Genomic DNA, 26,449 nt, shown 5'->3' with positions numbered 1-26,449 from the left:
TAAGCAAGCTACTTCAGAGCCTGAGCACAGAGCTCAGTGACTGACTCACTAGTGTTATTCCTGAAGCACAAAGGGGCTGCCTGCAAGGCTGGTCTTCGAGATCTTGAAGAGCTCTTTAGAGCCAAAGGACCCAAAGGCAGGAGTGTTTAGGATTAACCAATGGCTGAGTTGAAGCCTCTGAGCTGGGGAGGCCGCCAGCTTGTTGGGAATGGTGTGCGTGCTAAGTCCCTTCGGTCGTGTCCAGCTCTGTGCAACCCTATGGACTGTATAGCCCGCCAGGCTGCTCTGTCCATGGGATTCTCCAGGCCAGAATACTGGAGTGGGTTGCCATGCCCTCCTCCATGTATTGTTGTTCTTGTTGTTTAGTTGCTAAGTCATGTCCAATTCTTTTGCAACACCATGGACTGTAGCCCATCAGGCTCTTCTGTCCATGGGATTTCCCAGGCAAGAATACTGGAGTGAGTTGCCATTTCCTTCTCCAGGGGATCTTCCTGGGAACGGAGGAGGCATAAAATGCAGACTGCAGAAGAATATTCAAGAACAGGTTTGACTCAAACAACCTGACAGAATTTTCAAGGCAGAACGCTCCTAGGGGTTTAAGCTTTAAACTCAGCAAGAAACTTCTTCCTCCTCTCATCTCCTGCCTTTGTCCCCAGGATTTAAAAAACAAAACCAAGCGATTTCCCTGGTGGTCCAGTGGCTAAGACTCAGCACTCCTGATGCAGGGGGCCTGGGTCCAATCCCTGGTCAGGGAACTAGATTCCACATGGCCCAACTAAAGATCCGGCATGCCCTGACTGAAGATCCCGAGTGCCACAACTAAGACCCAACACAGCCAGAAATTAAATAAGTAAATGAATGAACACTAAAAACAAAACCAAATAGCTCCTGTTGTTTGGCATTACTGTGTCCTAGACATTCCGCCGAGTACTTTCTAGACATCATCTCTTTTAATCTTGACTTGAGCCCTGAAAGGTAAGTGTCATCATTCCCGTTTCACAGATGAGAAACTGAGATTTAGAGGGACTGAGCAATTTGCCCAAGGCTGCCTACCTGGGGAACCGAAGAGCCAAGGTTTGACCCCGAGCCAGAGGGCCAGGGGAAGAACAGCTCTCCTTTGCTCATCAATGCTCTGATTCGGGGACAAGACTTAACTGCTCACCCTTCTCCTAGATACCCACTGTGCAACCCAGGAGTGTTTCCAAGTGACAGATGCCTCTCCCTTGAAAGCATCTGGCCTTGATATTATCCTGAGTCTGCTTTAATAGAACTGCTGTCTTCCACAGTTAAGGTAGCCAAAGTTGTGTATTTGCCTGCACTTTCACTCATCTCTCTATCTGACTGTCTTCCTCACTTTACATTTGGGAAGGTCAAGTTCCAGAAGTGGAGAACAGGATCTATTCTGTTTTTCTGATGTATTTAGTATTTCCCAGAACTGTCGACGCTTTGGAGAAGAACAAAATTATTTTCGTAAATTACTCTTCTGTCCTTAGGAAGCAAGTATTTGAAACACGTGAGTTAGAATATCATCAAGAACCTAAAAAATGCTGAGGGCAGGAAAACCAGGAGGCTAGAGGCTAGGATGGAGCCCCAGCACGGTCTTTCTTGATTAAATAAGCGGGGGTGGGGGCAGCTGTTACAACCGTCTCGCAGCTTCTCACTTTCCTTCACGTTGTTTATCTTCCCAAGAGTATCTTGCAGATAATTTGGGGGATAAATATGAATAACTGGGAAATACTTTGGCCCACCCTAAGAATGGTATCAGATCCATCCACCAAATCTTAGCCTCAGTTCAGTTCAGTTCAGTAGCTCAGTCGTGTCCGACTCCTGCGACCCCATGGACTGTAGCCCACCAGGCTCCTCTGTCCATGGGATTCTCCAGGCAAGGATAAGGATACTGGAGTGGGTTGCCATTTCCTTCTCTAAATCTTAGCCTAGAAGAGCTTTAATGATTCAAAGACAGAACTCACTCCTCTCTGCACAGGGAGCTTTGGAGTGAGAGGAAAGCAGGAACGCATTCAATTCAGTGGCTTTTCTCCGCTTAGTTTTTCCTGTCCCTCACCCCAAGTCTGCGAGCCCACAAGTAGCTGTTACTCTTTCTGCTGAAGAACAAAGCCTCCGACTAGGCTGGTGCCCGAGGTCAGGCGAGCAAGGAGAGGGAAGCGCACCCCCCGTCGTAGCCGAGACGAAGGCCGCAAAAGCCGTCTTGTCCTGTGACCCACGCTGCCCCCGTGCTGTCCCTGACTGGCAGTGTGGTTAGTCTGACGCTGTGCTCTCACCTTGAATGGAGCCTTGATGAAAAAGGATAGGAAACCCAGCCCTGTCCCTGGGGATTTGGGGTTTTTATCTTGGAAAAGCATCAGCTGAACTTGCAGGGACAGGAGATCTGGATTCCTGTGGCTTGAGCTAACTTAGGTCCAGAGAAACCAAGTGCCTGTGATCACCATCTTCGTTCCCCCAGTGTGGCCTTGCCCTCGGGGCTCCCTCCTCTCACCCAGGCTCCCAGCTAGGAGGGCTTCTGGGTTGCTTCATCCTGCTTTACCGTCAGCACGTCCTTCCGTATTTGAAATGCTTTGGTATATGGAATACTTGTGGATTGAAGCTGCCTGACTGATCTAAAATCCCTCAGCTTTGGGACACGCAGTAACAAAACAACTTTGTTTTTTCTTTTTTTTTAATTTTAATTGGAAGATCATTACTTTACCATATTGTGATGGTTTCTGACATCAGATCAGATCAGTCGCTCAGTCGTGTCCGACTCTTTGCGACCCCATGAATCGCAGAACACCAGGCCTCCCTGTCCATCACCAACTCCCAGAGTTCATTCAGACTCACGTCCATCGAGTCAGTGATGCCATCCAGCCATGTCATCCTCTGTCGTCCCCTTCTCCTCCTGCCCCCAATCTCTCTCAGCATCAGAGTCTTTTCCAATGAGTCAACTCTTCACATGAGGTGGCCAAAGTACTGGAGTTTCAGCTTCAGCATCATTCCTTCCAAAGAAATCCCAGGGCTGATCTCCTTCAGAATGGACTGGTTGGATCTCCTTGCAGTCCAAGGGACTCTCAAGAGTCTTCTCCAACACCACAGTTCAAAAGCATCAATTCTTCGGCACTCAGCCTTCTTCACAGTCCAACTCTCACATCCATACATGACCACAGGAAAAACCATAGCCTTGACTAGATGAACCTTTGTTGGCAAAGTAATGTCTCTGCTTTTGAATATGCTATCTAGGTTGGTCATAACCTTCCTTCCAAGGAGTAAGGGTCTTTTAATTTCATGGCTGCAGTCACCATCTGTAGTGATTTTGGAGCCCAGAAAAATAAAGTCTGACACTGTTTCCACTGTTTCCCCATCTATTTCCCATGAAGCGATGGGACTGGATGCCATGATCTTAGTTTTCTGAATGTTGAGCTTTAAGCCAACTTTTTCACTCTCTACTTTCACTTTCATCCAGAGGCTTTTGAGTTCCTCTTCACTTTCTGCCCTAAGGGTGGTGTCATCTGCATATCTGAGGTGATTGATATTTCTCCCAGCAATCTTGATTCCAGCTTGTGTTTCTTCCAGTCCAGCGTTTCTCATGATGTACTCTGCATATAAGTTAAATAAACAGGGTGACAATATACAGCCTTGACGAACTCCTTTCAACATAAATCGGCCACCGGTGTACATGTGTCCCTCCGTCTGAACCCCGCTTCCAGCTGCCTCCCCACCCTGACCGTCCAGGTTGTCCCAGAGCACCGACTTTGGGTGCCCTGCTTCATACATCAAAGTCACGCTGGTTATCTGTTTTGTATATAGTAATGTATATGTTTCAATGCTATTCTCTCAAATCATCCCAAAACAGCTTTTAAGCATCAGTGTATTTCCTCTCCCCTGACATTCTACAAAGCCCTCTGAGTTTACCTCTCTGGGTTTTCTGCTGAGCCACGGAGCGTCATCCTGGCTCATCTCTCCCAAAGCACTGCTTCTGTATATCAGGAGTCATTTGGTCGCCTTGATTGTAGATCTCGGGTCTTGGCTTCCTACAGTAGGATGACCAGATCTGTGTGTGGGCATCCAAAAGAAGCCAGTCTGCCCAGTACTGGATAAAGGGCAAGAAGGGCTCGGGCCGCCCTGCTAACTCTTCTCCCCCATACACTGCAAGACTGCCTCTGCTTTGGCACTGCTTCCAGATATTCTGTGCATGGTCTTTGGGCATGTTGTGGTGAAGGCTACCATGCCAGAGAATTTCAGCAAATGTAGCCAGCTTTGAAATGACTCATTTTTGTGGATTTTCAGACACCAGGAAAATCAAACTGAGAAGGCTAATAAAGTTGCCCCTCTAATTCTCCCTTCTTACCCAACCATCCCTCAAACCAGTGAAGCTCCTTTGGCCAAAATGTTGTAGCTGGGTGCCTCCCATCCTGGAAAAACTTTGTAGAAATATTGATCTTAAAATATCATCCTTGGGTTAACGCAATCTTAATAGTGACTCACCTTGATCCATGTTGATGTGTGGCAGAAACCAGCATAATATTGTAAAGCAATTATCCTCCAATAAAAATTTGTTTAAAAAAGAGCAGTTCTACCTAGGGTAGGTCTGAAACCCCTGAAATGACCGAAAAGACTGCGGTGACTTCCCACTCTGAGGTCTGACACCTTCCTCTCCATTTTGCTGCAGATTTGCTGACCATGAGGGAATATCACTGCTTGCTGCAATTACTGTGCCCGGATTTCCCCCTGGAGCTCACTCAGAAGGCCGCCAGGTATGTCTCCCGGGCTCCTGAAGTCAACTCTGCCCTCTCTCTGGCTCAGGCTTCTGAGAGAGAACTGCGATGTATGCAGACAAACACGTTAGGAGAGAGGAACAGCGACAGGGAAGGAACTGGCATTTGGAGAGGGGTCTATTTGGGATTTGCCCCAAAACATAATATTCACTTTCTGCATCTCCAGGAGGAAGCCAAATGATCTTTGGTGGTTTCTGTGGGGAGCCTTAGGGTCTGCAGATAGAGTTGGGGGTGGTGGTGAGATGAAGAGGCAAACACACTCACACCAGCTCGCACACTCACACGGGCACACACACAGATAAACATCCCTAGAGGACATTCTGAGGAAATATGGCGCAAGCTTTGGCAGCGACTTGTGATGAAGGGGGAGTAAAGTTCAAGGCCGGAAAGCGTGAAGGTGATAAACTCTGACTGAGGGGGAGATAAATTGTATTATTTATGCTAAAAGACGGTTTTCAATATTAGTCCAGAACCAGGGAGACTTGGCAGGAATAGTTAGAACCCCCTAATTTCTGTGTTTGGTTTCACTGTTATTCGCATTCTTTAAGCAAATGCAGTATCTGGGCTATGCCTCAGTTAACTTTTACTTATTTAGCTGAAAATCTGAGCTAAGGCAGCAAACGGAAGTGTAGCAAAAATCTCGTCTTTTGAAAAATGCCAAAACAGAGGATTTTTAGAAAAATATTCTGTTTTATACACAATAGATGGCCTTCCCTGGTAGCTCAGCTGGTAAAGAATCCACCTGCAATGAAGGAGACCCCAGTTTAATTCCTGGGCCAGGAAGATCCCCTGGAGAAGGGATAGGCTACCCTCTCCAGTATTCTTGGGCTTCCCTTGTGGCTCAGACAGTAAAGAATCCACCTGTAATGTGGGAGACCTGGGTTCGATCCCTAGGATGGGAAGATTCCCTGGAGGAGAGCATGGCAACCCACTCCAGTATTCTTGGGCTTCCCTTGTGGCTCAGGCAGTAAAGAATCCGCCTGTAATGTGGGAGACCTGGGTTTGATCCCTAGGATGGGAAGATTCCCTGGGGGAGAGCATGGCAACCCACTCCAGTATTCTTGCCTGGAGAATCCCCATGGACAGAGGAGCCTGGAGGGCTACCGTCCATGGGGTTGAAAAGAGTCGGACACGACTGAGCGACTAAGCACAGCACACAGGGCACAGCATACATGATAGATACATCTGTTCAAACCCAGAGAATGTACAACGCCAAGAGTGAAGCGTGAATCCAAACTTGGACTTGGGGTGATGATGCGTCAGTGTAGGTTCAATGACTGGAGCAAATGTGCCGGTGCGGTGGGGGGCTTTGATAACGGGGGAGTCTGTGCATGTGTGGGGGCAGAAGGCATTTGAGAAATCCCCTCAAGTTCACTATGAACCTAAAACTGCTCTAGGAAAGTCTAAGTAATAATTTTTTTAATGCCCAGCTTCCCTAAACCAATTGATCAAGTATACGTACAGAGTAGAGTTGACTAGTAAACAAGGAAGAGGTAAGAGACACCGGCCTCTCTGTGCAGATGAAAACCCAAGTAGAACTCTTAGTCCACTCTCCACAAGCACGGGACTTCCATACACGTGGTTCCATATACGCGGGTTCAGCATCTATGGATTCAGCCAGCTGCACCTTCTGTATTCACTATTGAAAAAATAGTGAGCCTGCGCAGTTGAAACCCAGGTTGTTCAAGGGTCAACCATATATTCACATCACCACAATCCATTTTAGAGCATCTTCAATTCAGTTCAGTCTCTCAGTCGTGTCCGACTCTTTGCGACCTCATGGACTGCAGCACACCAGGCCTCCCTATCCATCACCACCCCCCGGAGTTCACTCAGACTCATGTCCATTGAGTCGGTGATGCCACTCAGCCATCTCATCCTCTGTCGTCCCCTTCTCCTCCTGCCCCCAATCCCTCCCAGCATCAGAGTCTTTTCCAATGTTTCAGCTCTTCGCATGAGGTGGCCAAAGTACTGGAGTTTCAGCTTTAGCATCAGTCCTTCCAATGAACACCCAGGGCTGATGTCCTTCAGAATAGACTGGTTGGATCTCCTTGCAGTCCAAGGGACTCTCAGGAGTCTTCTCCAACACCACAGTTCAAAATCATCCATTCTTCGGCTCTCAGCTTTCTTCACAGTCCAACTCTTGCATTCATACATAACCACTGGAAAAACCATAGCCTTGACTAGACGGACCTTTGTTGGCAAAGTAATGTCTCTGCTTTTCAATATGCTATCTAGGTTGGTCATAACTTTTCTTCCAAGGAGTAAGCGTCTTTTAATTTTAATTACCCCCAAAAGAAACCCTGCTGCTCTCAGCCACTGCTCCCTAATCCCCTGCCCATCCTCTCTCGCCCGCAGCAACTACACTCTGTCTCGGTAAATTTGCCTGTTCAAGACACTGAAATGGAAGCACACGATATGCAGGCCTTTGTGACTGGTTCCTTTCGCTTAACCTTATGTTTTCAAGGTTCATCCACGTCATAGCAGCTCTCAGTATTTCCTCTTATCAAATATTTTTTAAAGGTTTCTTATGTGGACCTTTTTTTTTTTTTTTTAAGTTTTTACTGAATTTGTTACAATATTGCTTCTGTGTTAGGTTTTGGCTTCTTGGCCCCAAGGTATGTGGGATCTTAGGTCCCCGAGCAGGGATCGAACGCACACTGGAAGGTGAAGTCTTAACCACTGGGCCGCCAGACAAGCCACTTGTCAGCTGTCTATTGAGTGCCAGTTTTGTGCCAGGATCTAATCTGCACGCTGTGGGTGCAGTGATGAATAAGATTATAGTTCCTGTACCAAGGAGCTTGGCATCTGATTCAGAAGAGCGTCGCTTGGGTACCGATCACAGCCCGCCATCACTTTGTGACACACCACCTTGGTCTCTGTCACCCCACAGCAGCTGCTGTCCCCGTTTCCCACACCTGAAAGGTCCTGGGTGGGCCCGAGGGTGAACCTTCTGTATGGTCTTTGGCCCCACCCACCTCCCAGATGCTTCCAAACAACCTGTTGTAGTAAACACTGCAAGGTTAGACTAGAAGGAGCAGAACCCTCCAGAATCCACAGATTCTTACAAGTTTTGATATCCAGGGGCTTCTGGAGTGACCTTCCCCTGGCTGTGGTCAGAAGCTTACCGCCCCTCCCCATCACCACCACCACCAAGAGACCCTCTTGTTCTTTAGAAATTCAGACCTTTCCATTTGAGCAGGGGGGAAGCATGGTGGCCGGTCCATGCTAATAGCCAGCAACGAGAAGGGATGGTGGGGACGCCAGAATCAACAGTAGAAGGGCCCAGGGCAAGCTTCAGGAGACGGGCTACAAAATTAGAGATGACTTCAGGACTCAAGCTTCGGTGTCGACCCCGCCTCCCCAGCTCCATTCTCTCCCCACCCCACTCCAGCTGCTGCGTGCGTGTGTGTGTCTGTGTGGAAAAATCATATCCATCCCAGAATGTGGCCCTCTGACTGCCTGAGCTCTTCCCTTCTCATCCTGAAGGTCAGGATCCCAGCTTCCTCACACGCGAGCCCCAGCTTCCGACCAAAACTGCAGGCGGGGGTGCGGATGGCGAGGTCCCCCCCCCAAGGCAGTGGCCGTGGCTGGAGGACGGTCTTCGTGGCCCCGAGGTGGGGACAGGCCGTGGGAGCAGGCGGCAGCCCCGATGATGTGTGCGTAAAGGAATGTGATCCACACGCAGCTGTGCACCAGAGCCTGCCGAGCACAGAGCAGCCCCACGTGCGCCCAACTGACGGGCGGCACCTCGGCCAGGCCTGGGGCGGCAGGTGTGAGCCGAAAACACAGCTGGGGAAGAGCCAGCAGACCCCCTGACCGCGCCCGGAGAGAGCCCCGCCCCACCCCCTACTCCTGCAGAATGGAGGTCGTTAAGTTACATATCCCTAAACGGTCACCATAGCATCTTCGTCTCCATCCTCCATGGACTGGGCGGCTTTCCTGACGGTTAAAAGCGCTCAACTAGAGCCAAACTGCTTCTTTTTTTAACAAGTGAGAGGCCACTTTTGGTGGCATTTTAATACCACGCCTCCCCACCTTCAGGGAAGGTCCTTTTTATTTATGTGTGTTTTGGCTGTGCTGGATCTTCATTGCCGTGTGTGGGCTCTCTCTAGTTGCACCGAGCAGAGGCTCCTCTCTAGGCGCGGTGCGCGGGCTTCTCTGCAGTGGCTTCTCTCGTTGCAGAGCACGGGCTCGAGGGCTTCAGTAGTTGAGGCTCACGGGGTCAATAGTCGTGGCGCATGGGCTTAGGTGCCCTGAGGGTTGCAGAATCTTCCCGGACCAGGATCGAACCTGTGTCCCCTGCATTGGCAGGCAGATTCTTTTTTTTTTTTTTTTTGCTCCTTTCATCCTTTCCCTTTCAAGTTGTAAGAACAACACATTTGCAGTAAAGAAATCCAAGAAATTTCAGAAGAACATAGAAATTACAAACACTTAGAATCAGGAGTTTTCTGATTAGTCAGCTTGTATCCATCCAGCACAGGTTCCTGGCATCCCAGTGCCTGGCTCTCATGTTCAGGCAGAGTCTGTGCTTTGCCCTGAACACAATGGCAGGCAGATTCTAAACCACTGGACCACCAGAGAGATTCAAGCCAGAACTCTTGAGTTCAAATCCTAGTTCCAACTTATATCCTGGGAAAAGTTATTTAATTTCTTTGAGCCTCAGTTTCCTCATCTGTAAAGTGGGAATAATTTTAATAGTTGTAATAATTGAAGCCACATATCACGTGATTAAAACAATGCCTGGCATAGAGCAAACATGTTAGAAGCAGTGGTGTTAACCCTGACCTCTAAGAGCACAGGCACCACAGGATTAGAAAGACCTGAGTATCCACACCACCTCTGTCTATTGACTGCATGACCTTGAGGATCTTTCTCAACTTCTCTAAGCCATGTTTGCCTTGTCTGTAAAATGGGGCTAATAATTAAATCATAGGGTGGCTGTAAGATTTCAACAAAATTATATATATATAAATTGCTTAGCACATTATTGACATTCAATAAATAATATTTTCTTGCTGTTAAAATAATGTTGGTATTATTATTACCAGACTTTTTTTTTTTTTTTAATCAGTGAGAAGTCAGACATTGAGAACAGACTTGCGGTTGCCAGTGGGAAGGGATAGGCTGAGAGTTTGGGGTTAGCAGATGCCAACTGTTACATATAAAATGGATAAACCACACGGCCCTACTGTAGAGCGCAGAGAACCGAACCCAGTCTCCCGGGATAAACCATAATGGAAAAGAATATTAAAAGGAGAATGTATGTGCATATAACTGAATCACCCTGCTGTACAGCAGAAATTAGCACAACGTTGGAAATGAACTGTACTTCAATGTAAAAATTAAATAAGTGAGAAGTTCCTGGGTTCCCTAAGGCACTGCTTTCTGGCCTTCTTCCCCTTCACAACACTCAGAAAATAATACGTAACAAAAAGTAGGGTAAAGACAAGACTGCCTGTGGTGAGCCCCCTGGGCCAGGGGGCCCCCACACTTGTAGCCCGTCCAAGGCTCACATGACACGGGTGGGAAGCCTCGCCCCAAGGGTGGAGATTTCAAGCAGTGGCCCTCCAATCTGCGAGAGCGCCAGACTCACCCGCAGAGCTTAGTGAACTGCAGATGGCCCAGGCCCCGTCCTCAGAGCTCAGGGGGTCTGAGATGGGGCTCAAGAATTCATGTTTCTTAGAGGTTCTCAGGTGGTGCTCACGGGTCTGGGACCACTCTCTGAGAACCTCTTTAGAGCTTTGCATGCCCATCTCATTCTGCCATTTTAGAATTGATTGCACTCAAAGGAATTGCGTTTCCTTCTCACTCTTGTCATCGGAAATCGTATTTAACTCACTTCTCTGTCTCTGAAAGCCACATTTCCTAGTCAGTAATACATGTTTAATAGGAAGAGCTCTTCTGTCATGGTTGTATGCTGAATACATACAGCGCTTTGAAAGCATATAGACTCCTAAAAAGTCTAGAATGTCTTTCTTCATGCCTCTCGCCTGCAGCATCATCCTGCGCTGACCTCCTCCCCAGGTCTTCTTCATGCCTCTCGCCTGCAGCATCATCCTGCGCTGACCCCCTCCCCAGGTCTTCTTCACGCCTCTCGCCTGCAGCATCATCCTGCGCTGACCTCCTCCCCAGGTCTTCTTCACGCCTCTCGCCTGCAGCATCATCCTGCGCTGACCTCCTCCCCAGGCCTGACCTGCCATCTGACAGTGTCACTGTTGCCCCAAAGGTCTTTCACCCAAACAGAATATCCTTTCCCTCCCCACCTTTTCATTTCCCAAATATTTATTGAGTGCCTGTTACGTGCCAGTCAGCGTGCTTGCGGAGGAGCTATGACAGTGAGCAAAACAGACGTGGGTCCAGCCCTCAAGGAGCTTGCCAACCAGTAGAGCAGCAGACGTTAAATCAATGAAGAGCCAAGTGCTGCAGGAACATGTAAACAGGTTACAGCCTAACCTGGTAGATTAGGAGAAGCTGGTCCCTAAGGCAGAGATAGACATGTTGAATCGGGGACCCGAAGGGTCTGTAAGAGATGAACTTGCTCTGCCAACTCTGTGTTCTCTATGAGTGCTTCATCGCTCAGTCGTGTCCAGCTCTTTGCAACCCCCCTGGACTGTAGCCCGCCAGGCTCCTCTGTCCATGGGATTCTCCAGGCAAGAATACTAGACTGCTGTGCCCTCCTCCAGGGGATCTTCCCAACCCAGACCTGGAATCGAACCCAGGTCTCCCATCTTGCAGGCAGATTCTTTACCCCCTGAGCCACCAGGGAAGCCTGTTGGTCTTGCAATAAGTCTTAGCCCTTTCAACTACTAAGACTTATTGTAAGGCCATCATGACAGTGAAAGTCACTCAGTCGTGTCCAACTCTTTGTGACCCCATAGACTATATAATCTGTGGAATTCTTCAGGCCAGAATACTGGAGTGGGTAGCCGTTCCCTTCCCCAGCAGATCTTCCCAACCCAGGGATCGAACCCAGGTCTCCTGCGTGGCATCAGAACCACCGGGGAAGCCCAAGGCCATCATAATGCCCACTAAAAATCGGGACTCGCCATCCGTCTGTAGGAGGATTAAGCCGCTGCAGCAGCTGACCTTCAACACACCCTGAATGGGGTTAATTAGGAATGAGGCACTCTGTGTTCTGGGAAAAACTAGCAGAACAGGCCTTCAGATAGTTAGATATTTTCAAGAAAAGATTTTATGAGTCCAATCCTTGCCTCTCCTCATACCTAGAAAAGCACTAAAATCACACATGGAGACGTCTGCTCCTCGTGGCTAGCAGTAAACTTCACAAGACTAGCAGCAACTTCTGCAAAAATGCATGCTTGATGGCATGCTCCCCCTTCACCAAAACCAGTACATACGGAGCTTGCCCCCAGCTCTTCAGAGCGGTTTCTCAGAGCTCTGAGGTGCTGTCTCCCAGGTTGTAGTCCTCATTTTGCCCCAAATAAAACTTAACTCACAACTCTCACATCGTGCTTTTTTTTTTTTTTCAGTTAACGTTTATCCTCTAGGATAAAATAAAATTAGATCACTACTTCAGACCATATGCAAAAGTCAGTTTCATATAGATTACAGAAAAATCCATGTGTGCATGTGTGATCAGTCTTGTCCGACTCTTTTGCTGCCCTGTGGACTGTAGCCCACCAGGCTCCTCTGTCCATGGAATCTGCCAGGCAAGAATACTGGAGTAGTTTGCCATTTCCTCCTCCAGGGGATCTTCCCAACCCAGAGATTGAACCCAAATCTCCTGCATTGGCACCTGGATTATTTATTAACTGTTGCCACCTGGGAAGGCTGCATTATAGCCATAAGTGTAAAATGCAAAGCTATAATACTCTTAAAAGAGATTAGAAGAAAATATTTTATTGCCACCGGGTAGTTCAAAAATTCTTAAACGGGAACATATAAATTCTTTAAGCCCAACCCCAATGGACGAGGTTGATAAACTGACCACAAAACTGCATTCAGTCATTCAGTCATTCAGCCAGTGTTGAAGGAGAACGCCATCACCTGCTGCTGATGAAAGCAGTGAAGAAAACAAAGCCCCTGCCCTCATGGAGCAGACATTCTAGAGAAAGAAGCATCTGCTGAGAAGTAGGAGCTCCCTGAGGGCAGACTGAACCCAGGCCGCAACAGTGCAAGCGCTGAGCCCTCGCCCAGCAGAGAGTGAGGATGAAAAACGTCTGTCCAGCAAAAGATACCATAAACAAAGTTGAAGGACAAGCCAGAGACTTGAAGAAGATATTTATCACCTATGTAACTAACAACAAATCAGTCCACAGAATTTTTTTAGTCTCGAGATTGTCTATAAAGAACTTCTACAATTGCGTAAGAAAAAGATGAAGGACCTCAATAGAAAAATAGTCCAAAGATATGAAGAGCTAATACACAGAAGAGAAAACCCTAACAACTACCAAACATTCGGGCATATCTTCATGGCCAAACTCTCTAGTTATCAGGGAAATGCCAATTAAGTTGAGATACCCTCTCACAGTCATCAAATTGGCAAAAATTTTAAAGTGAGATAATGTAAGTATTGGTGAGGACGTGGAAGTGTGGGAACTCGCACACGCTGCTAGTGGGAGTGTAAATTGGCATAATCACTTGGAAGCAATTTGGGCAGATCTTAAAAAGTTCAAGAAATGAGAGGGCATACGTGTATACATACAGCTGACTCACTTTGCTGTACAGCAGAAACGAACACAACATTGTGAGGCAACTATATTCCAATAAATTTTTTTAAAAAAGAGGAAAGTGTTTGGAAAAAAAATTCCAGAAAGTTCTGAAAAACAAAATAAATTTGAATTTGCCATGTGCAGGGAACTAGTTACATAATAGTAAAAAAAAAAAAAAAAAAAACAAGTTCATGAGGTGTGGCTGAGTCTAAGGAGACAGGCAGCATTATTTGTAATAGCTACCAGTGAAGCCCTATGCCTGTAGCCACGCAGTAGAAAGGACAAAATGTCTTAAATCCATTCCATGGAATTCTATACAGCAGCTAAAATGAATACAGGGACATAGGACTTCCCTGGTGGTCCAGTGGTTAAGAATCCGCCTTCCAATGCAAGGGACGCAGGTTTGATACCACGGGGATCCTACCGTGCCAAATGGATGATTTTTCTTAAATAATAAGGTGAATACAGGGAGATGTATATGCATCAGCATTGATATATCTCAAAATGGCGAGTTGCAGAAGGATGCACAGAGCTTGAGAACAGGCAAAGCAAAGTTATATCATGCTTTAAGAATGTAAACATTTGTGTGAGTCAACAACAGTATGAAAGCACGCAGAGGCATGCCAAGCCCAAGTTTCCGTGAATGAATGAATGCTAAGCCCTCAAGTTCCAGCGGGATCTCGAGGAGGAAGGTAGAGGGAGGGTGTCCCGGTGTTCTAAACAGTACGTGTAATCGCTTATAAAGCTTTTAAACATTGAAGCAAGGGTGGAAAAATGTGAAGATTGGAGAGGAAGTTAGCTAGTGGGTACACAGGTGTTTTTTCTGTTATTCTGTGTAATTTTCTGAAGTTTTAAATATTGTATTTAAAATGAAAAAGGTGTGGATAAAAGAACACTCTGTGTGATTTCAGTACCTTTAAACCATGAAGTTTTTCCACCTTGGTCTATGTCCCTGGATATGTTTCAGTGTCTTCTAGTTTATGATCTATGGTAACTTGAATTTATACCCTACTGTTGTGTGAAAATTGTGTAAGCTTTATGTCAAATTGGTCCATGGTGCTTTTCAGGTCTACTCCATCCTTCTGCTTTTCTGTATTCATTCTATTAATTTTGAGAGTTTGATATTGAAACTCCAACTAAAACTCTTATTAATCTATCTACTTAAAAAGTAGTTGTAATAAATAGTGAAACTGTTCTGTAACTTTGATCTGTATTTTCCAAGCGTCCTGTAAATGTGTCATCATGCTTTCGTAATTCAAAATATAAAAAAGAGAAAAACAAATAAAAGGAAGAAGGTGGGCAGGATTTAGGAAGGGAGCAGGGAGAGGGAAAGACCGTCTCGGGTAGGTAAGCAACCTGGAAAGGAGCCAGTGAGGACCTGGGTGCCCTGGGGGAGCCACGGGGCCGGGAGTTTGAGGAGCCGGGAGCTGGAAGAAGAAGGGAGGGCCCCGCAGGCCATGCACTGGATGTGGGTTTTATCTTAAGAGCGTGGAACAGTTGCCCCCAGCCCCAGCTATGAGGCTTCTGGGGAGAGACCAGGATCAGGGAGCCAAAATGGCCGAGCGGGGCCTTCATGGTGTCTGCAAGGAAGAAGCAGCGCCCAGGCCTCGTCAGCGTCCAGCCCGCCTGGGGGCCACGGCTCTAGAAGAGTGGGAGAAGGGACAGCGCCACCCCCGGCAGAAGGTGTCACGGCCACGGAGCTGTGACTAGAGTCAGAGAGGCCTGTGTTCAAATTACAGCTCTTTTGCTTCTGGTTTGAAAACCCTGGTCAAGTTTCTGAGGCCCTGTGTTCTCAGTGAAGATATCCATCGATCTCACGTCACAGGATCAACGGGAGAAGAAAGTGCAATACCAGATGCAAAGCGCTGACCAAGCAAGCCCTCACTGGACGCCGTGTAGCTGTAATTGTTGCTGCTGCCCAGGCTCTCTGGGTCCAGCTTCTCAGGCACTGCAGGGCAGGGGGCATTGGGGCCCCCCGGAAGTGTAGCCCGGAGCCCGGGGAAAACCACAACCTGGGCGCCCCACACTGCTCGGAGGGCCTGGACTGGAAGCGGCTCGTGCAGCACAGGGGGGTCTCCAGTGCAGCCCCGCGGGCCGGCAGCCCTAAGGAAGTGTCGCAGGAAACCGTGTTAATACCTGGAGAAGGCAGCCAGGCTGTGGTTTCGCCCTCGCTCATGGCCCTGACATTAAGGCAGACTCCACAGAGGTGTCCCGGGATCCCAGACAAGCCTGGAGACGCCCTTCACCTTCACCCATGAGCGACGCGGCTCATGTGACCTCCCAGAGGAAGTGCCGGCATGGGAGGCTTCACGCCAGCCCCGGCGCCCCCCAAAAGTGGACTTGAAACAGGATAGCTCGCTTCCGCCTGAGAGCCTGTGCCCAGCCAGGCACTGGCCGCACTACCTCTGAGCTATATTTTTATTCGCTATTTTGAGCTCTTCCATCACCTGAAACCAGCTAGAACACACTTATGGGTGGCCGCTAACACTGATTTTGAGTGATTACTATGTATACCAGTAACATATAACAGTAGAATAGACGCAGCGTATCACCATATTGAATCTTCACCAGAATCCTGTAAATTGGGAACTAGAATTATCTCCTCTCTGCAGATGGGGAAACTAAAGCTCCGAGAGAAAACGTGACTTGCCGAGAAAAGGAAGCTTGGGCAGGGAGTTCTAGAGCTGGTGGGATTGGATCCCGCTGAACTGCAAACAAAACAAAACAATACGTCTTCTGCCACTCATCCCAGGGATGCTGACCTTTAATGGGGAATAGGAAGTTGGCAAGTCGCAGATTCAGGCTGAAAACTGTTGTTTCGTTGGCACCCACCTAACGTCCAGCCAGCCAGCCCATCCCAGCTGTTGGAAGTCAGCATGGGAGGGCGAGAACAGCCAGCCCCCTCGGGACGGGCTCAGACCCTGCCAAGCGCTCTTTTCTTTCTCCATTCCAGCCTCTGCCCTGGACTCCACCCTCCACATGTTTCTGCTCAGAGCCAGCCTCTCCTTCTCCTCCAGAGCCCCCTCTCTCCAGCCCCGAGGCCCAGCCTGCCAGGGCCCCTCCCCGACCCAGTGGGTCGGTACAGACTCTTGCTGGCAGCCGCTCCCTGCTGGCTCCGCTTGGAAGCCAGAGCCGCCCTCTCCTCCAGGTGTCAGGAGCAGCTGGCACGTTGGCAGCAGGCCGCTGGCAGGGAGGGGTGTCGAGCCAGGAAACTCCTCCCCCTGACCCTCAAGGTGGTGGGCAGGTTCGGTTCAGGGTGGAGCCGCTGTCGTGGGGTGAAGGGCCTACAGCCTGGGGTCGTCACACTCACCATGGCAGAGACAAAGCTGCAGCCTCCTACCTGCCTCTCCCCACAGTGCTGAGTTCCCGGTGCCAGATGCCCAGGACTCTTACGGGTCAGAGCGCTAGCCTGGAGATGGATGGTGTGGCATTCGATGTTTCTAAAAGCACCTTTTTGTGAGGTTTTTCAATAGCAAACTTCTCCCCAGTGAGAACCAGAGTTACCAGAAGCTGTTAGTTCTCTCTGCCCTTGGGATGCCCTTCTGTCAGAAGTAGAAGAAGTCCACTCAGACTTTGGGGAAGTATTCCACTTGAATATCTCCAGCAGCAGGCAGCTCACTTGCTCACAAAGCAGCCATAATCCCAGAGCTGGGCGTCTTCCAGTCTCCCAGAACCCTGTGATGTCTCCCTCAGAGGCAGCCCTTCAAGAGCCACGGCCCGGCGCCCCTTACCCTTCATCCTCTCTTCCCACTAAAGGATCTAAAGGCACTCGTTAGCCTGACATCCTGGTTTGCAGACTCTGCCTCACCGACCCCCTGTTCCGTGACTCTAGCTCATCCCTCTTAAATAAACCGCCCAGAGCCGAGTAATGCCCAGATGTTACCTTGCCAGGAGAAAAGAAAAGGGTGCCACACCTCTGTTAGTTATGCGTTCACACTTTCCCTCTCATTCAACTAATACTGGCTGAGGGCCTACTGTGTGCCCCCCCCCCCCACGCTGGAGCATCATGGGGGACTGACTGGGGCCTCCTATGAGTCCAGAAAGGTGAGCAGGGGCCAAGGGCAGGGCATACAGGCTCATAAGCCAGGATAAGGATGGGAGACGTTGCTCTAAGGACAAGGGGAAGCCCATAAAGGGTTTAGAACAGAGTTGTAAAACAGTCAAATTCGCATTTTTAAAAAGGTCTTTCTGGGAGGGAGGAGAGGGTGAGATGAATGGAGAGAGTAGCATGGAAGCATATATACTACCATATGTAAAATAGATGAAAAGTGAAAGTGAAAGGCGCTCAGCCTTGTCCGACTCTTTGCGACCCCGTGGACTATATGATCCATGGAGTCCTCCAGGCCAGAATACTGGAGTGAGTAGCCGTTCCCTTCTCCAGGGGATCTTCCCAACCCAGGGATCAAACCCAGGTCTCCCGCATTACAGGTGGATTCTTTACCAGCTGAGCCACAAGGGAAGCCCAATAGCCAATGGGAATTTGCTGTATGATTCAGGAAACTTAAACCGGGGCTCTATGACAACCTAGAGGGGTGGGATGGAGAAGGAGGTAGGAGGAAAGTTCAAGAAGGAGGGAACATAGGTAAACCTAACTGTGGTGTTGGAGAAGACTCTTGAGAGTCCCTTGGACTGCAAGGAGATCCGACCAGTCCATCCTAAAGGAGATCAGTCCCTAATATCCATTGGAAGGACTGATGCTGAAGCTGAAACTCCAATACTTTGACCACCTGATGTGAAGAACTGACTCATTGGAAAAGACTCTGATGCTGGAAAACGTTGAAGTCGGGAGGAGAAGGGGACAACAGAGGATGAGGTGGTTGGATGGCATCACCGACACGCTGGACATGAGTTTGAGTAAGCTCCAGGAGTTGGTGATGGACAGGGAAGCCTGGCTTGCTGCAGTCCATGGGGTGGCAAAGTGTCAGACACAACTGAGTGGCTGAACTGAACTTATGGCTGATTCATGTTGATGTTTGGCAGAAACCAACACAATATTGTAAAGCCATTATCCTTCATTTAAAAATAAATAAGTTTAATTAAAAAAAAAAAAAAAAAACCTCTTTCTGACCACAGTATGGTTACCCAATTAGAAGGAGGCAAAAGTGTTACCGGAAACCAGGTAGAAGGTCGTCCCGTTGTCCTGGAAGAGGAGGTGGACGTGGGCATCAGTGGGGGCCTTGGAAGTGGAAAAGAGTAGACAGATTCTAGAGAAATGTCTGGAACAGGACTGATTGGACCGGGTGATTGGTTGATACGTGGCGGGCAAGAGAGGGCGTTTCCCGGATGTCAGGAGGACTCCCAGGCTTCTGGCTGAGCAGAGGAGCGTGGCTGTCAGTGACAGCTGAGACCCAACTGGCTTCTCTGGCAGCCAGGCCCACTGCTTGCAGTCAGGAAAACACTTCAGTCCTACGCGCACGTGCTGCCAGGGGTCCAGCCACCTGTCCCCAGAGAGAAAGCCCCTGCACCGCCTGCCTCCTCCAACTAGCCCCATCCATGCGTCAGCCCCCCGAGAAGCAGGGCTCAAAGCAGGGCGCACGCCGGGCTTGCCCTGCTTCGCCCTGACACCTCCAAGGCCTGTGCCCTCTCTCTTCCCCAGCTGCCCACCTCAAAAGAGGGAGCTGGCGTTCACAATCAAGCCTGACTGCTGACAGCGGTGGCCAGCTCTGGGGCTGGAAGGGCGGGCCCTCTGCAGCTGACAGTGCTGGCTGTGGCTGAGAAGGGGAGATGCTTACGGCAGTTGGCCTGGCAGCCCTGGCGTGGCCGGGAGCAGGCTGTTCAGCAAGAATGACTGCTTCTGGAATTAGATGGGGCTGGTGACTGTGCGGCTTTGTGAACGCACCGCCCTGTGCATTCTGAAAGGATAAGTCCTATGGTATTGGAGTCACATTGCAATACAGCTCTTCCTTGACTTGCAAGGGGGTTATGTCCTGATAAAATCTACTGTAAGTTAAAAATATCAAGTCAAAAATGCACTGACTACACCCGACCTACCAGAAATCATATCTTAGCCCAGCCCTACCTCAGCTGTGCTCAGAACACTTGCATCAGCCCACAGTTGGACAACATCATCTAACCCAAAGCCTGTTTTTTCATAAAGTGTTGAATCTCACATGTAATTGGCTGAACACAGTACTCAAAGTGAAAATAGAATGGTTGTCCATGTCCCACCCTCGTGACTGCACAGCCGACTAGGAGCTGCCCCTGCCCAGCGACACAGGAGAGTACGTACCTTGCATTGCTAGGCCAGGGAAAGGTCAAAATTCAAAGTTCTTCTTGCTTTCACACCATCATCGGTGTGATGATGACCTGTTGGGGACCGTCTGTATAAAATAAGTAAATAAATAGGTGAAGAGAGAAATAGTCAGATTTCTCTGATGGTCCAGGGGTTAAGATTCCAAGCTTCCACTGTGGAGGGCACGGGTTCGATCCCCGGTTGGGGAAGTTCTGCATGCCCGTAGCATGGCCAAGAAAAGAGAGAGAGAGAGAGAGAAATAGTAAAGGGAGGTAACTGCTATAAACAGGAGCACCAGGTCCCAGGTTGATGATAAACAAGAGGAGCCAAGTAACATCTTCAAAGGCTTTGGTTCCCTTTCGTGGTTTCCTGCTTGGGGATGTTCTCAGCCCAGCACTCTTCCCTAGCAATTAACTTCAGGCCATTCTGGTTCTTGGCTGTCCCGGGAGTTGGGGCAGGAAGGAGCCGGCACGGCCTTCTCTCCTCGGGGGGCCTGTCCCTCCGCTGTGGGCCGGGGAAGGGAGGACATAGAGGTTCTCCCTGGGACTCTGGAAAAATGCACTCTCCCTCTGCAGTTTGGGGTGCCTCTGCTACCCCAGCCCCCTCTCCCCACCCTCTGTCTACCTCTCTCGCCCCTCTGTCCCCATCCAGATATTAAAGTCTGGGCTTTGTGCCCTCTCTCATCGCTTTTGCCTGCCCATTCTGCTCAGGTTATAAGAAAAGAGGTAAATACTTGGCATCACCGACGCAATGGACATGAACTTGGGCAAACTCCAGGAAATGGTGAGGGACAGCGAGGCCTGGCCTGCTGCAGTCCATGGGGTCGTAAAGAGTCAGACGCAACTGGGTGACCAAACAACAGCTACTTGGCCTAAGTCTCAGCTCTTCATCCCAGGAGCCTCTGCCAGAAAGACTAGGGCGCCCTCTTGTGGCCATTGGCAGCATTGCTTGTTCCCACTCTGGCCTTGATTTTTTTTTTTTTTTTCCTAGAGGTAATTTTAATGTTGAATTCTGGAAGTTCAGTTCAGTCGCTCAGTCGTGTCCAACTCTTTGTGACCCTATGGACTGCAGCATGCCAGGCCTCCCTGTCCACCACCAACTCCCGGAATTTACTCAAACTCATGTCCATTGAGTTGGTGATGCCATCCAACCATCTCATCCTCTGTCATCCCCTTCTCCTCCCGCCTTCAATCTTTCCCAGCATCAGGGTCTTCTGGTAGAGGAGGCAGCTTTTTTCTTCCCCAAGAGATACATGAGAAACAATTAAGGCCCTAAGGTATAGGTGAGAAGAAAAAAAGATAAGTTAGGCAGATAATAAACTAAGAAATAAAATGCAGGTGTTTGTATCCTGTGAAAGAAAGAAAGTGAAGTTGCTCAGTCTGTGTCCAACTCTATGACCCCATGGACTGTAGCCTGCCAGGCTCCTCCGTTTATATCCTGTATCTTTATTTTAAAAGAGGTGGTGAGACCTAGTAGGAAGCAAGCCCATGACATGTGAGTAATGTAGTAAATTTACCAGCTGTACAACCTTATTAAGCTGACTTCTCTGAGACTTAGTCTCTTCACCTGTAAAATGGAATAATCACAACACCTGTCTCATAGGATTGTTGTGGGTAAAATTTAATTGTTGTTATCGTTCAGTCATTCAGTCATGTCCAACTTTTTATGACTCCATAGACTCCTGGAATCCACCCAAACCCACGTCCATTGAGTCAATAATGCCATCCAACCATCTCATCCTCTGTCGCCCCCTTCTCCTCCCGCCTTCAATCTTTCCCAGCATCTGGGTCTTTTCCAATGAGTCAGCTCTTTGCATCAGGTGGCCATAGGACTGTAGCTTCAGCATCAGTCCTTCCAATGAATATTCAGGGTTGATTTCCTTTAGAGATGACTGGTTTGATCTCCCTGCTGTTTAAGGGACTCTCAAAATTTAATTAACATAAGTTAAATACCTTGTAACTCAGGGCTTCCCTCGTAGCTCAGTTGGTAAAGAATCTGCCTGCAATGCAGGAGACCCAGTTTGCTTCCTGGTTTGGGACGATCCCTTGGAGAAGGAAATGGCAACCCACTCCAGTATTCTTGTCTGGAGAATCCCATGGACAGAACAGCCTGGAGGGCTACTGTCCATGGGGTCTCAAAGAGTCAAATATGACTTAGCAACTAAACCACCACAGGTCCATCCAAATACTTTGTACGGTGCCTGCCATGAAGTAAGGACTCAGTAAGTCCTGCCTATTTCTATTGTTATCGTTATTACACCTGGAGACTAGATGTAGGAACCATCTCCCTCTTCGGGGAGACCTGAAGCCAGGCCTTGCACACTTCCATGGGCGCTGTCCACATCATAGTCTCTCTAAAACCCCTTCCCCAGAGGCAAAAAATGCCTGCAGTCTCTGGAGCTGATCCAGTTGCCAGTCTGGGAACTCTGACCCAGTGAGGTGGAGAGAGAATTCGAAAAACCCATGAAGGAGCAAAATAAGTTGGTTTCTTGGGGTTTTTTGTTTGTTTGTTTGTTTAAGGAAAGATAGGGCCCAGTCAGAAACAGATTGGGCAGGGAGGTAGGAACTCCCTGACGGTCTGGTGGTTAGGACTTTGCACTTCCACTACAGGAGGGCACAGGTTCGATCCCTGGTCAGGGAACTAAGATTCCCACATGTCTCATGGCTGGAAAAAAAGAGAAAAGAAACAGATTGGAAGCCCAGCTGCCCATCAGTAGATGAGTTTGGCATAAGGATGGAGCCTGGCAAGTGCTCATGTCCATCTCTTCCTGTCCTCTCTCCAGCTAGGGCCTGAGCAGAGTATGAATGGGGCTTTGGTCCGCTCCCTCTAGTGGTCACGGGATATTCTTCCTGCGAGAAGCGGGGAGGGGGCCACCCTGTGAGCATGGACAGCGTGGAGGAGCAGCGGCCGCCTGGCGTCACTGGACCCCCTCAAGGGCAGACCCCAGGCTGTATCCCCGGCCCTCCGTGCCGCCCATGCCCCAGGATGGAGGTGCCTATGGCCCGTCTGGCCCTTGGTCGCCTATTATATCTCGGGGCCACTTGCCAAGACCCTTTAAAGCTCTTGGCTGTTCTTTTTGCCTTTGCTGATCAGCTGTATTTATTGTGAACTAAATGGTCCTTGCCGCAGGATGAAAGGATTTACTGCTGAAGGATATGAAAAGAAATCTTGGCTGCATTACAATTGCACCCCCTCCTTGCCACCCCTGCCCCCCGCCAGCCCATGTTCCATCCACTTGCTGGTGCCACAGAGACTGAAATGGGAGCCTGCCCCCCCCACGCCAGTTCAGTTTGGTGGCATAGCCCAGTTAACGGAGAAGTGTGGTGACAGGGAGGAGCTTGTCTGGGGGAGCCATCTCTCCTTGCTGTCCCAAGGGGGACTGGAGCCCCAAGAACGGCTCACTCCAACACCCCTCCATCACACGCACGCACGCGTACACACGCACCCACTCTCATATTCTCTTTCTCTCTGCCCCTCAGGATCGTGCTCATGGACGATGCCATGGACTGCTTGATGTCTTTCTCAGATTTCCTTTTTGCCTTCCAGATCCAGTTTTACTACTCAGGTGAGAGTCTTCCAGGCCCCCGTGGCTCCTGTGGGACTACAGTCCCCCACTCCCCGTCCGGCCCTGTGGCCGCTCCGCCTGCGTCTCTGGCCCGCACTTTCTGCGCCGCCTCCCTTCATGACGGGCTTCCCCGCAGGATGTGCCGTTCTCGCCGGTGGTCACAAGACCCTCCTCACGACACGGAAAGCCACGGTGCTTCCCGCCAGCGGGGGACACACATCAGTTTAAGTGACAGCCACGGTCACACCCCCACCGGCACACGCTGCTGCGGGGCAGTCCCCGAGGCGTTTCCCCTTAGCGAAGACGTGCTGTGTGCCGGGCCCAGCGCTAGGCACCTTCGTCCTCACCGCAGCCCTGAGGGGCAGGTGGCCCTTTTAAGGGAGAAGCGGACAGAGGGGAGCTGCCAACGCGCCGGGCTGCCGGGCGGACCAGAGGGCCCGCCGTGTCAGCGGGGTCGGAGGTCTCTCCCTGGGCCCGATGCAGCCGTGTGAGCACACAGCTCATCAGCACACGCCAGTCCTCTCTCACACTTCCCCCTCGCTGCCCTGCTCCCCAGCAAGCACCAGCTGCACCCCGAAATCCCAGGTGGAATAAAGATGGCTGACTGGATGCCAGCGCACACAGGCTCACACATGGCAGCGTCCGATGGAATGCTGGGCCCTGAAACTGCTGACTGTGTCCATCAGCAAACTTGTTTCAAACAGGCTCTTCCAGTAAACAGGGCTGGCTGTCCTTGGAGGCTGCCCGTGGCCTTCCGCCAGCGGCTGGGCCCGGCCGGCCGCAGCCTCACTCAGGCGCCGCTTCGTGTCCTCTTGAGGGCGGCCCCAGGGCCCGGTCAGGTAGGGGCCGCAGTCTGGGGTCTCGTCTCCTGCTCTCAGCGCTCCGGGCGTCCATTTCCCATTTCTCTGAAGCTCTTGGGCCCTGGAGAAGGAGCAGCCATGTGTGGAGACCCTGTTCCCCTCACCGTGTGTCCAGGCTCTCTCCTCACAGTGTCCCCCAGAAAGGGCAGCCGTGGGGAGGTGGGCCGTAAGTCCTGGCTCACCAACGAGGGCTTGGGGACTAACACCTGAAAACTAATTCAGCTGTTTAATAAATCAGCAGTTCGTAAGCTTTCTCTCCATCATGGGTATCTCCAACCTGCTTCCCTTAGTCACAGAGACAGGTGGCCTCACAAGAGGGGTTTGCCAGCAGGAATGTGTACCTGTTCACCTTTTACGTTTTTCAAAAGTATTTATTGGATTTTCTATGCACCAGGCACTGTGCTGGGTGCTGGGGGTGGGGAAGGTGGACACGGCATGATTCAGGCCTGGGGACAAGATCTGTCATTCCAGCAAGGAGACAAAGCGAACCAGTCACACACAGATGCCCTCACTGGATAAGCGCCCAGAGGAGTCTGGGTTGCCTGAAAGTATGTCACGGGGTCTCGCCTGGTCTAGGAAGAACTGCCAGAGGAGGGGACGTTCGCTCTGAGACACGTGTCATCTCTCCTGAGCATGGGCCATGAGGGCCCCTGCTCCCTGGATGCTGTGCATTGAGGACTTGCTGGGGAGATGAGCTGACCTGCAGAGAGAAGGGGGCGCATGGAGAGGGGACCCAGGGTGTCCTCCCGCCTGACCCGCACCCCTCCACCCTGTACGCAGAGTTCCTGGAGAGCGTGGCCGCCATCTATCAGGACCTGCTGTCAGGCAAGAACCCCAACACGGTGATCGTGCCCACATCATCCAGTGGGCAGCACCGCCAGCGGCCTTCCACGGGTGAGGCGGGCACCCCAGAGGGCGTGGAGGCCTCGCTGTTCTACCAGTGCCTGGAGAACCTGTGTGACCGGCACAAGTACAGGTGAGAGCCCGCCCCAGCCCCTGGGGCCACGGGCGCGGGCACCGGCTTGGACCCCCAGCAGGCTCTTCTGACAGCCCAGGGTTCCGAGGCCCTTGACGGTCATCGTATTGAATATGAATCAGCCACCATTTGCCCCCATCAGTCCAGGCTGATGATTGACAGGCTTCCCAGGTGGCTCACAGGGGCCAGATTGCTTCCATTTGGGCAAGACCAGCTGTTAATGACCAGCTTGGGCCCCTTCTTCTTGCCAGGAGATAGATTGGTCTTGACTTTTTAGAGAGAAGGAAAAAAATACCCACCGTGCGCAGAATTCACCCTCCAGAAAAAAAGGGTAGCTGTCGTGTGTAGCACGAAGTCCCCTTGGGGACAGAGCAGCCAGCTTGTGTCTCCTCTGAGAGGAGGCATCGCCCAGCGCCCTTTCCCCATCCCCCACCCCTGCCAGTGAAGCACCAATCGGTGAACATGCCAGCCTTTCTGTCCACAGTCAAGGCCTTGCTCCAAGAGTTCTGCCAGGCTCCCCAGGGCCGGCAGGTCCCTTGGTTTTCACCCTCCCTAAGGGCTTCCCAGGTGGTACTAGTGGTAAAGAATCTGCCTGCCAAGGCAGGAGACGCAAGAGATGCAGGTTCAATCCCCAGGTCGGGAAGATCCCCTGGAGGAGGAAATGGCAACCCACTCCAGTATTCCTACTTGGAGAATCCCATGGACAGAGGAGCCTGGCGGGCTACAGTCCACAGGGTCCCAAAGAGTCGGACCCGACTTAGCGGCAGAACACAACCTCCTAAGCCTGAAGGTCTGGATGAGAAGATGGCGTCAGACTTAACTAGTGTTTGAATCTGTGTTGTCCCCTCTAGCTGCCCACCCCCGGCGCTGGTCAAAGAGGTCCTCAGCAACGTTCAGAGACTGACCTTCTACGGCTTCCTCGTGGCCCTCTCAAAGCATCACGGGATCAACCAAGCCCTAGGTAAGCCGGAGCCGGCCACCTCCGCCCTGACAGCAGAAGGCCACGTAGGAGCCAGAGTATTGGTGGACAGAGTCCCCACAGGGGATGCAGATTTGCCAGGTCTGCCTTGACTTCTCAGGGTTGGACTCTGAGGCCTCTCCCGCTCCCGTGCTGACAGATGACCTCCCCGACCTGGGTCCTGCCCCGACATGAAGCAGCCTCCCCAGGGCAGAGGCATGCTCAGCACCCCCCACCCCATAGGATCCCGGCTCTGCTGTGGGCACTGGCCTGCAGGCTGGGCAGACACAGGCTATTTAATAAGTGGCTCCGGAGCTTATATTTCAGAGACCTGAACCCTATTTGTAAGCAGGGCAAAGGTGTGTCTTGGGAGACCTTTTTTCCCCATCTGGAAAAAAAAAATTCTTACTAGTCTGA

The 26,449-nt window shown here is 50.4% G+C and overlaps 1 protein-coding gene across 4 annotated transcripts in view; it reads left to right on the top strand.

Annotated features, from left to right (window-relative positions):
* C16H11orf49 (chromosome 16 C11orf49 homolog) overlaps positions 1-26,449 on the top strand; it is a 210,775-nt gene that overhangs the window by 180,028 nt on the left and 4,298 nt on the right. For all 4 annotated transcript variants that reach the window (XM_006042412.4, XM_006042411.4, XM_006042413.4 and 1 more), the window contains 4 exons: positions 4,661-4,745; positions 23,153-23,238; positions 24,879-25,074; positions 25,926-26,035. In XM_006042412.4, coding sequence (XP_006042474.1) covers positions 4,661-4,745; positions 23,153-23,238; positions 24,879-25,074; positions 25,926-26,035 — 477 coding nt within the window. The remainder of the gene's footprint in view (positions 1-4,660; positions 4,746-23,152; positions 23,239-24,878; positions 25,075-25,925; positions 26,036-26,449) is intronic.

The sequence above is a fragment of the Bubalus bubalis genome, chromosome 16, assembly GCF_019923935.1.
Source record: "Bubalus bubalis isolate 160015118507 breed Murrah chromosome 16, NDDB_SH_1, whole genome shotgun sequence".
NCBI lineage: Eukaryota > Metazoa > Chordata > Mammalia > Artiodactyla > Bovidae > Bubalus > Bubalus bubalis.
This window is presented reverse-complemented; position numbering and strand designations above follow the sequence as displayed.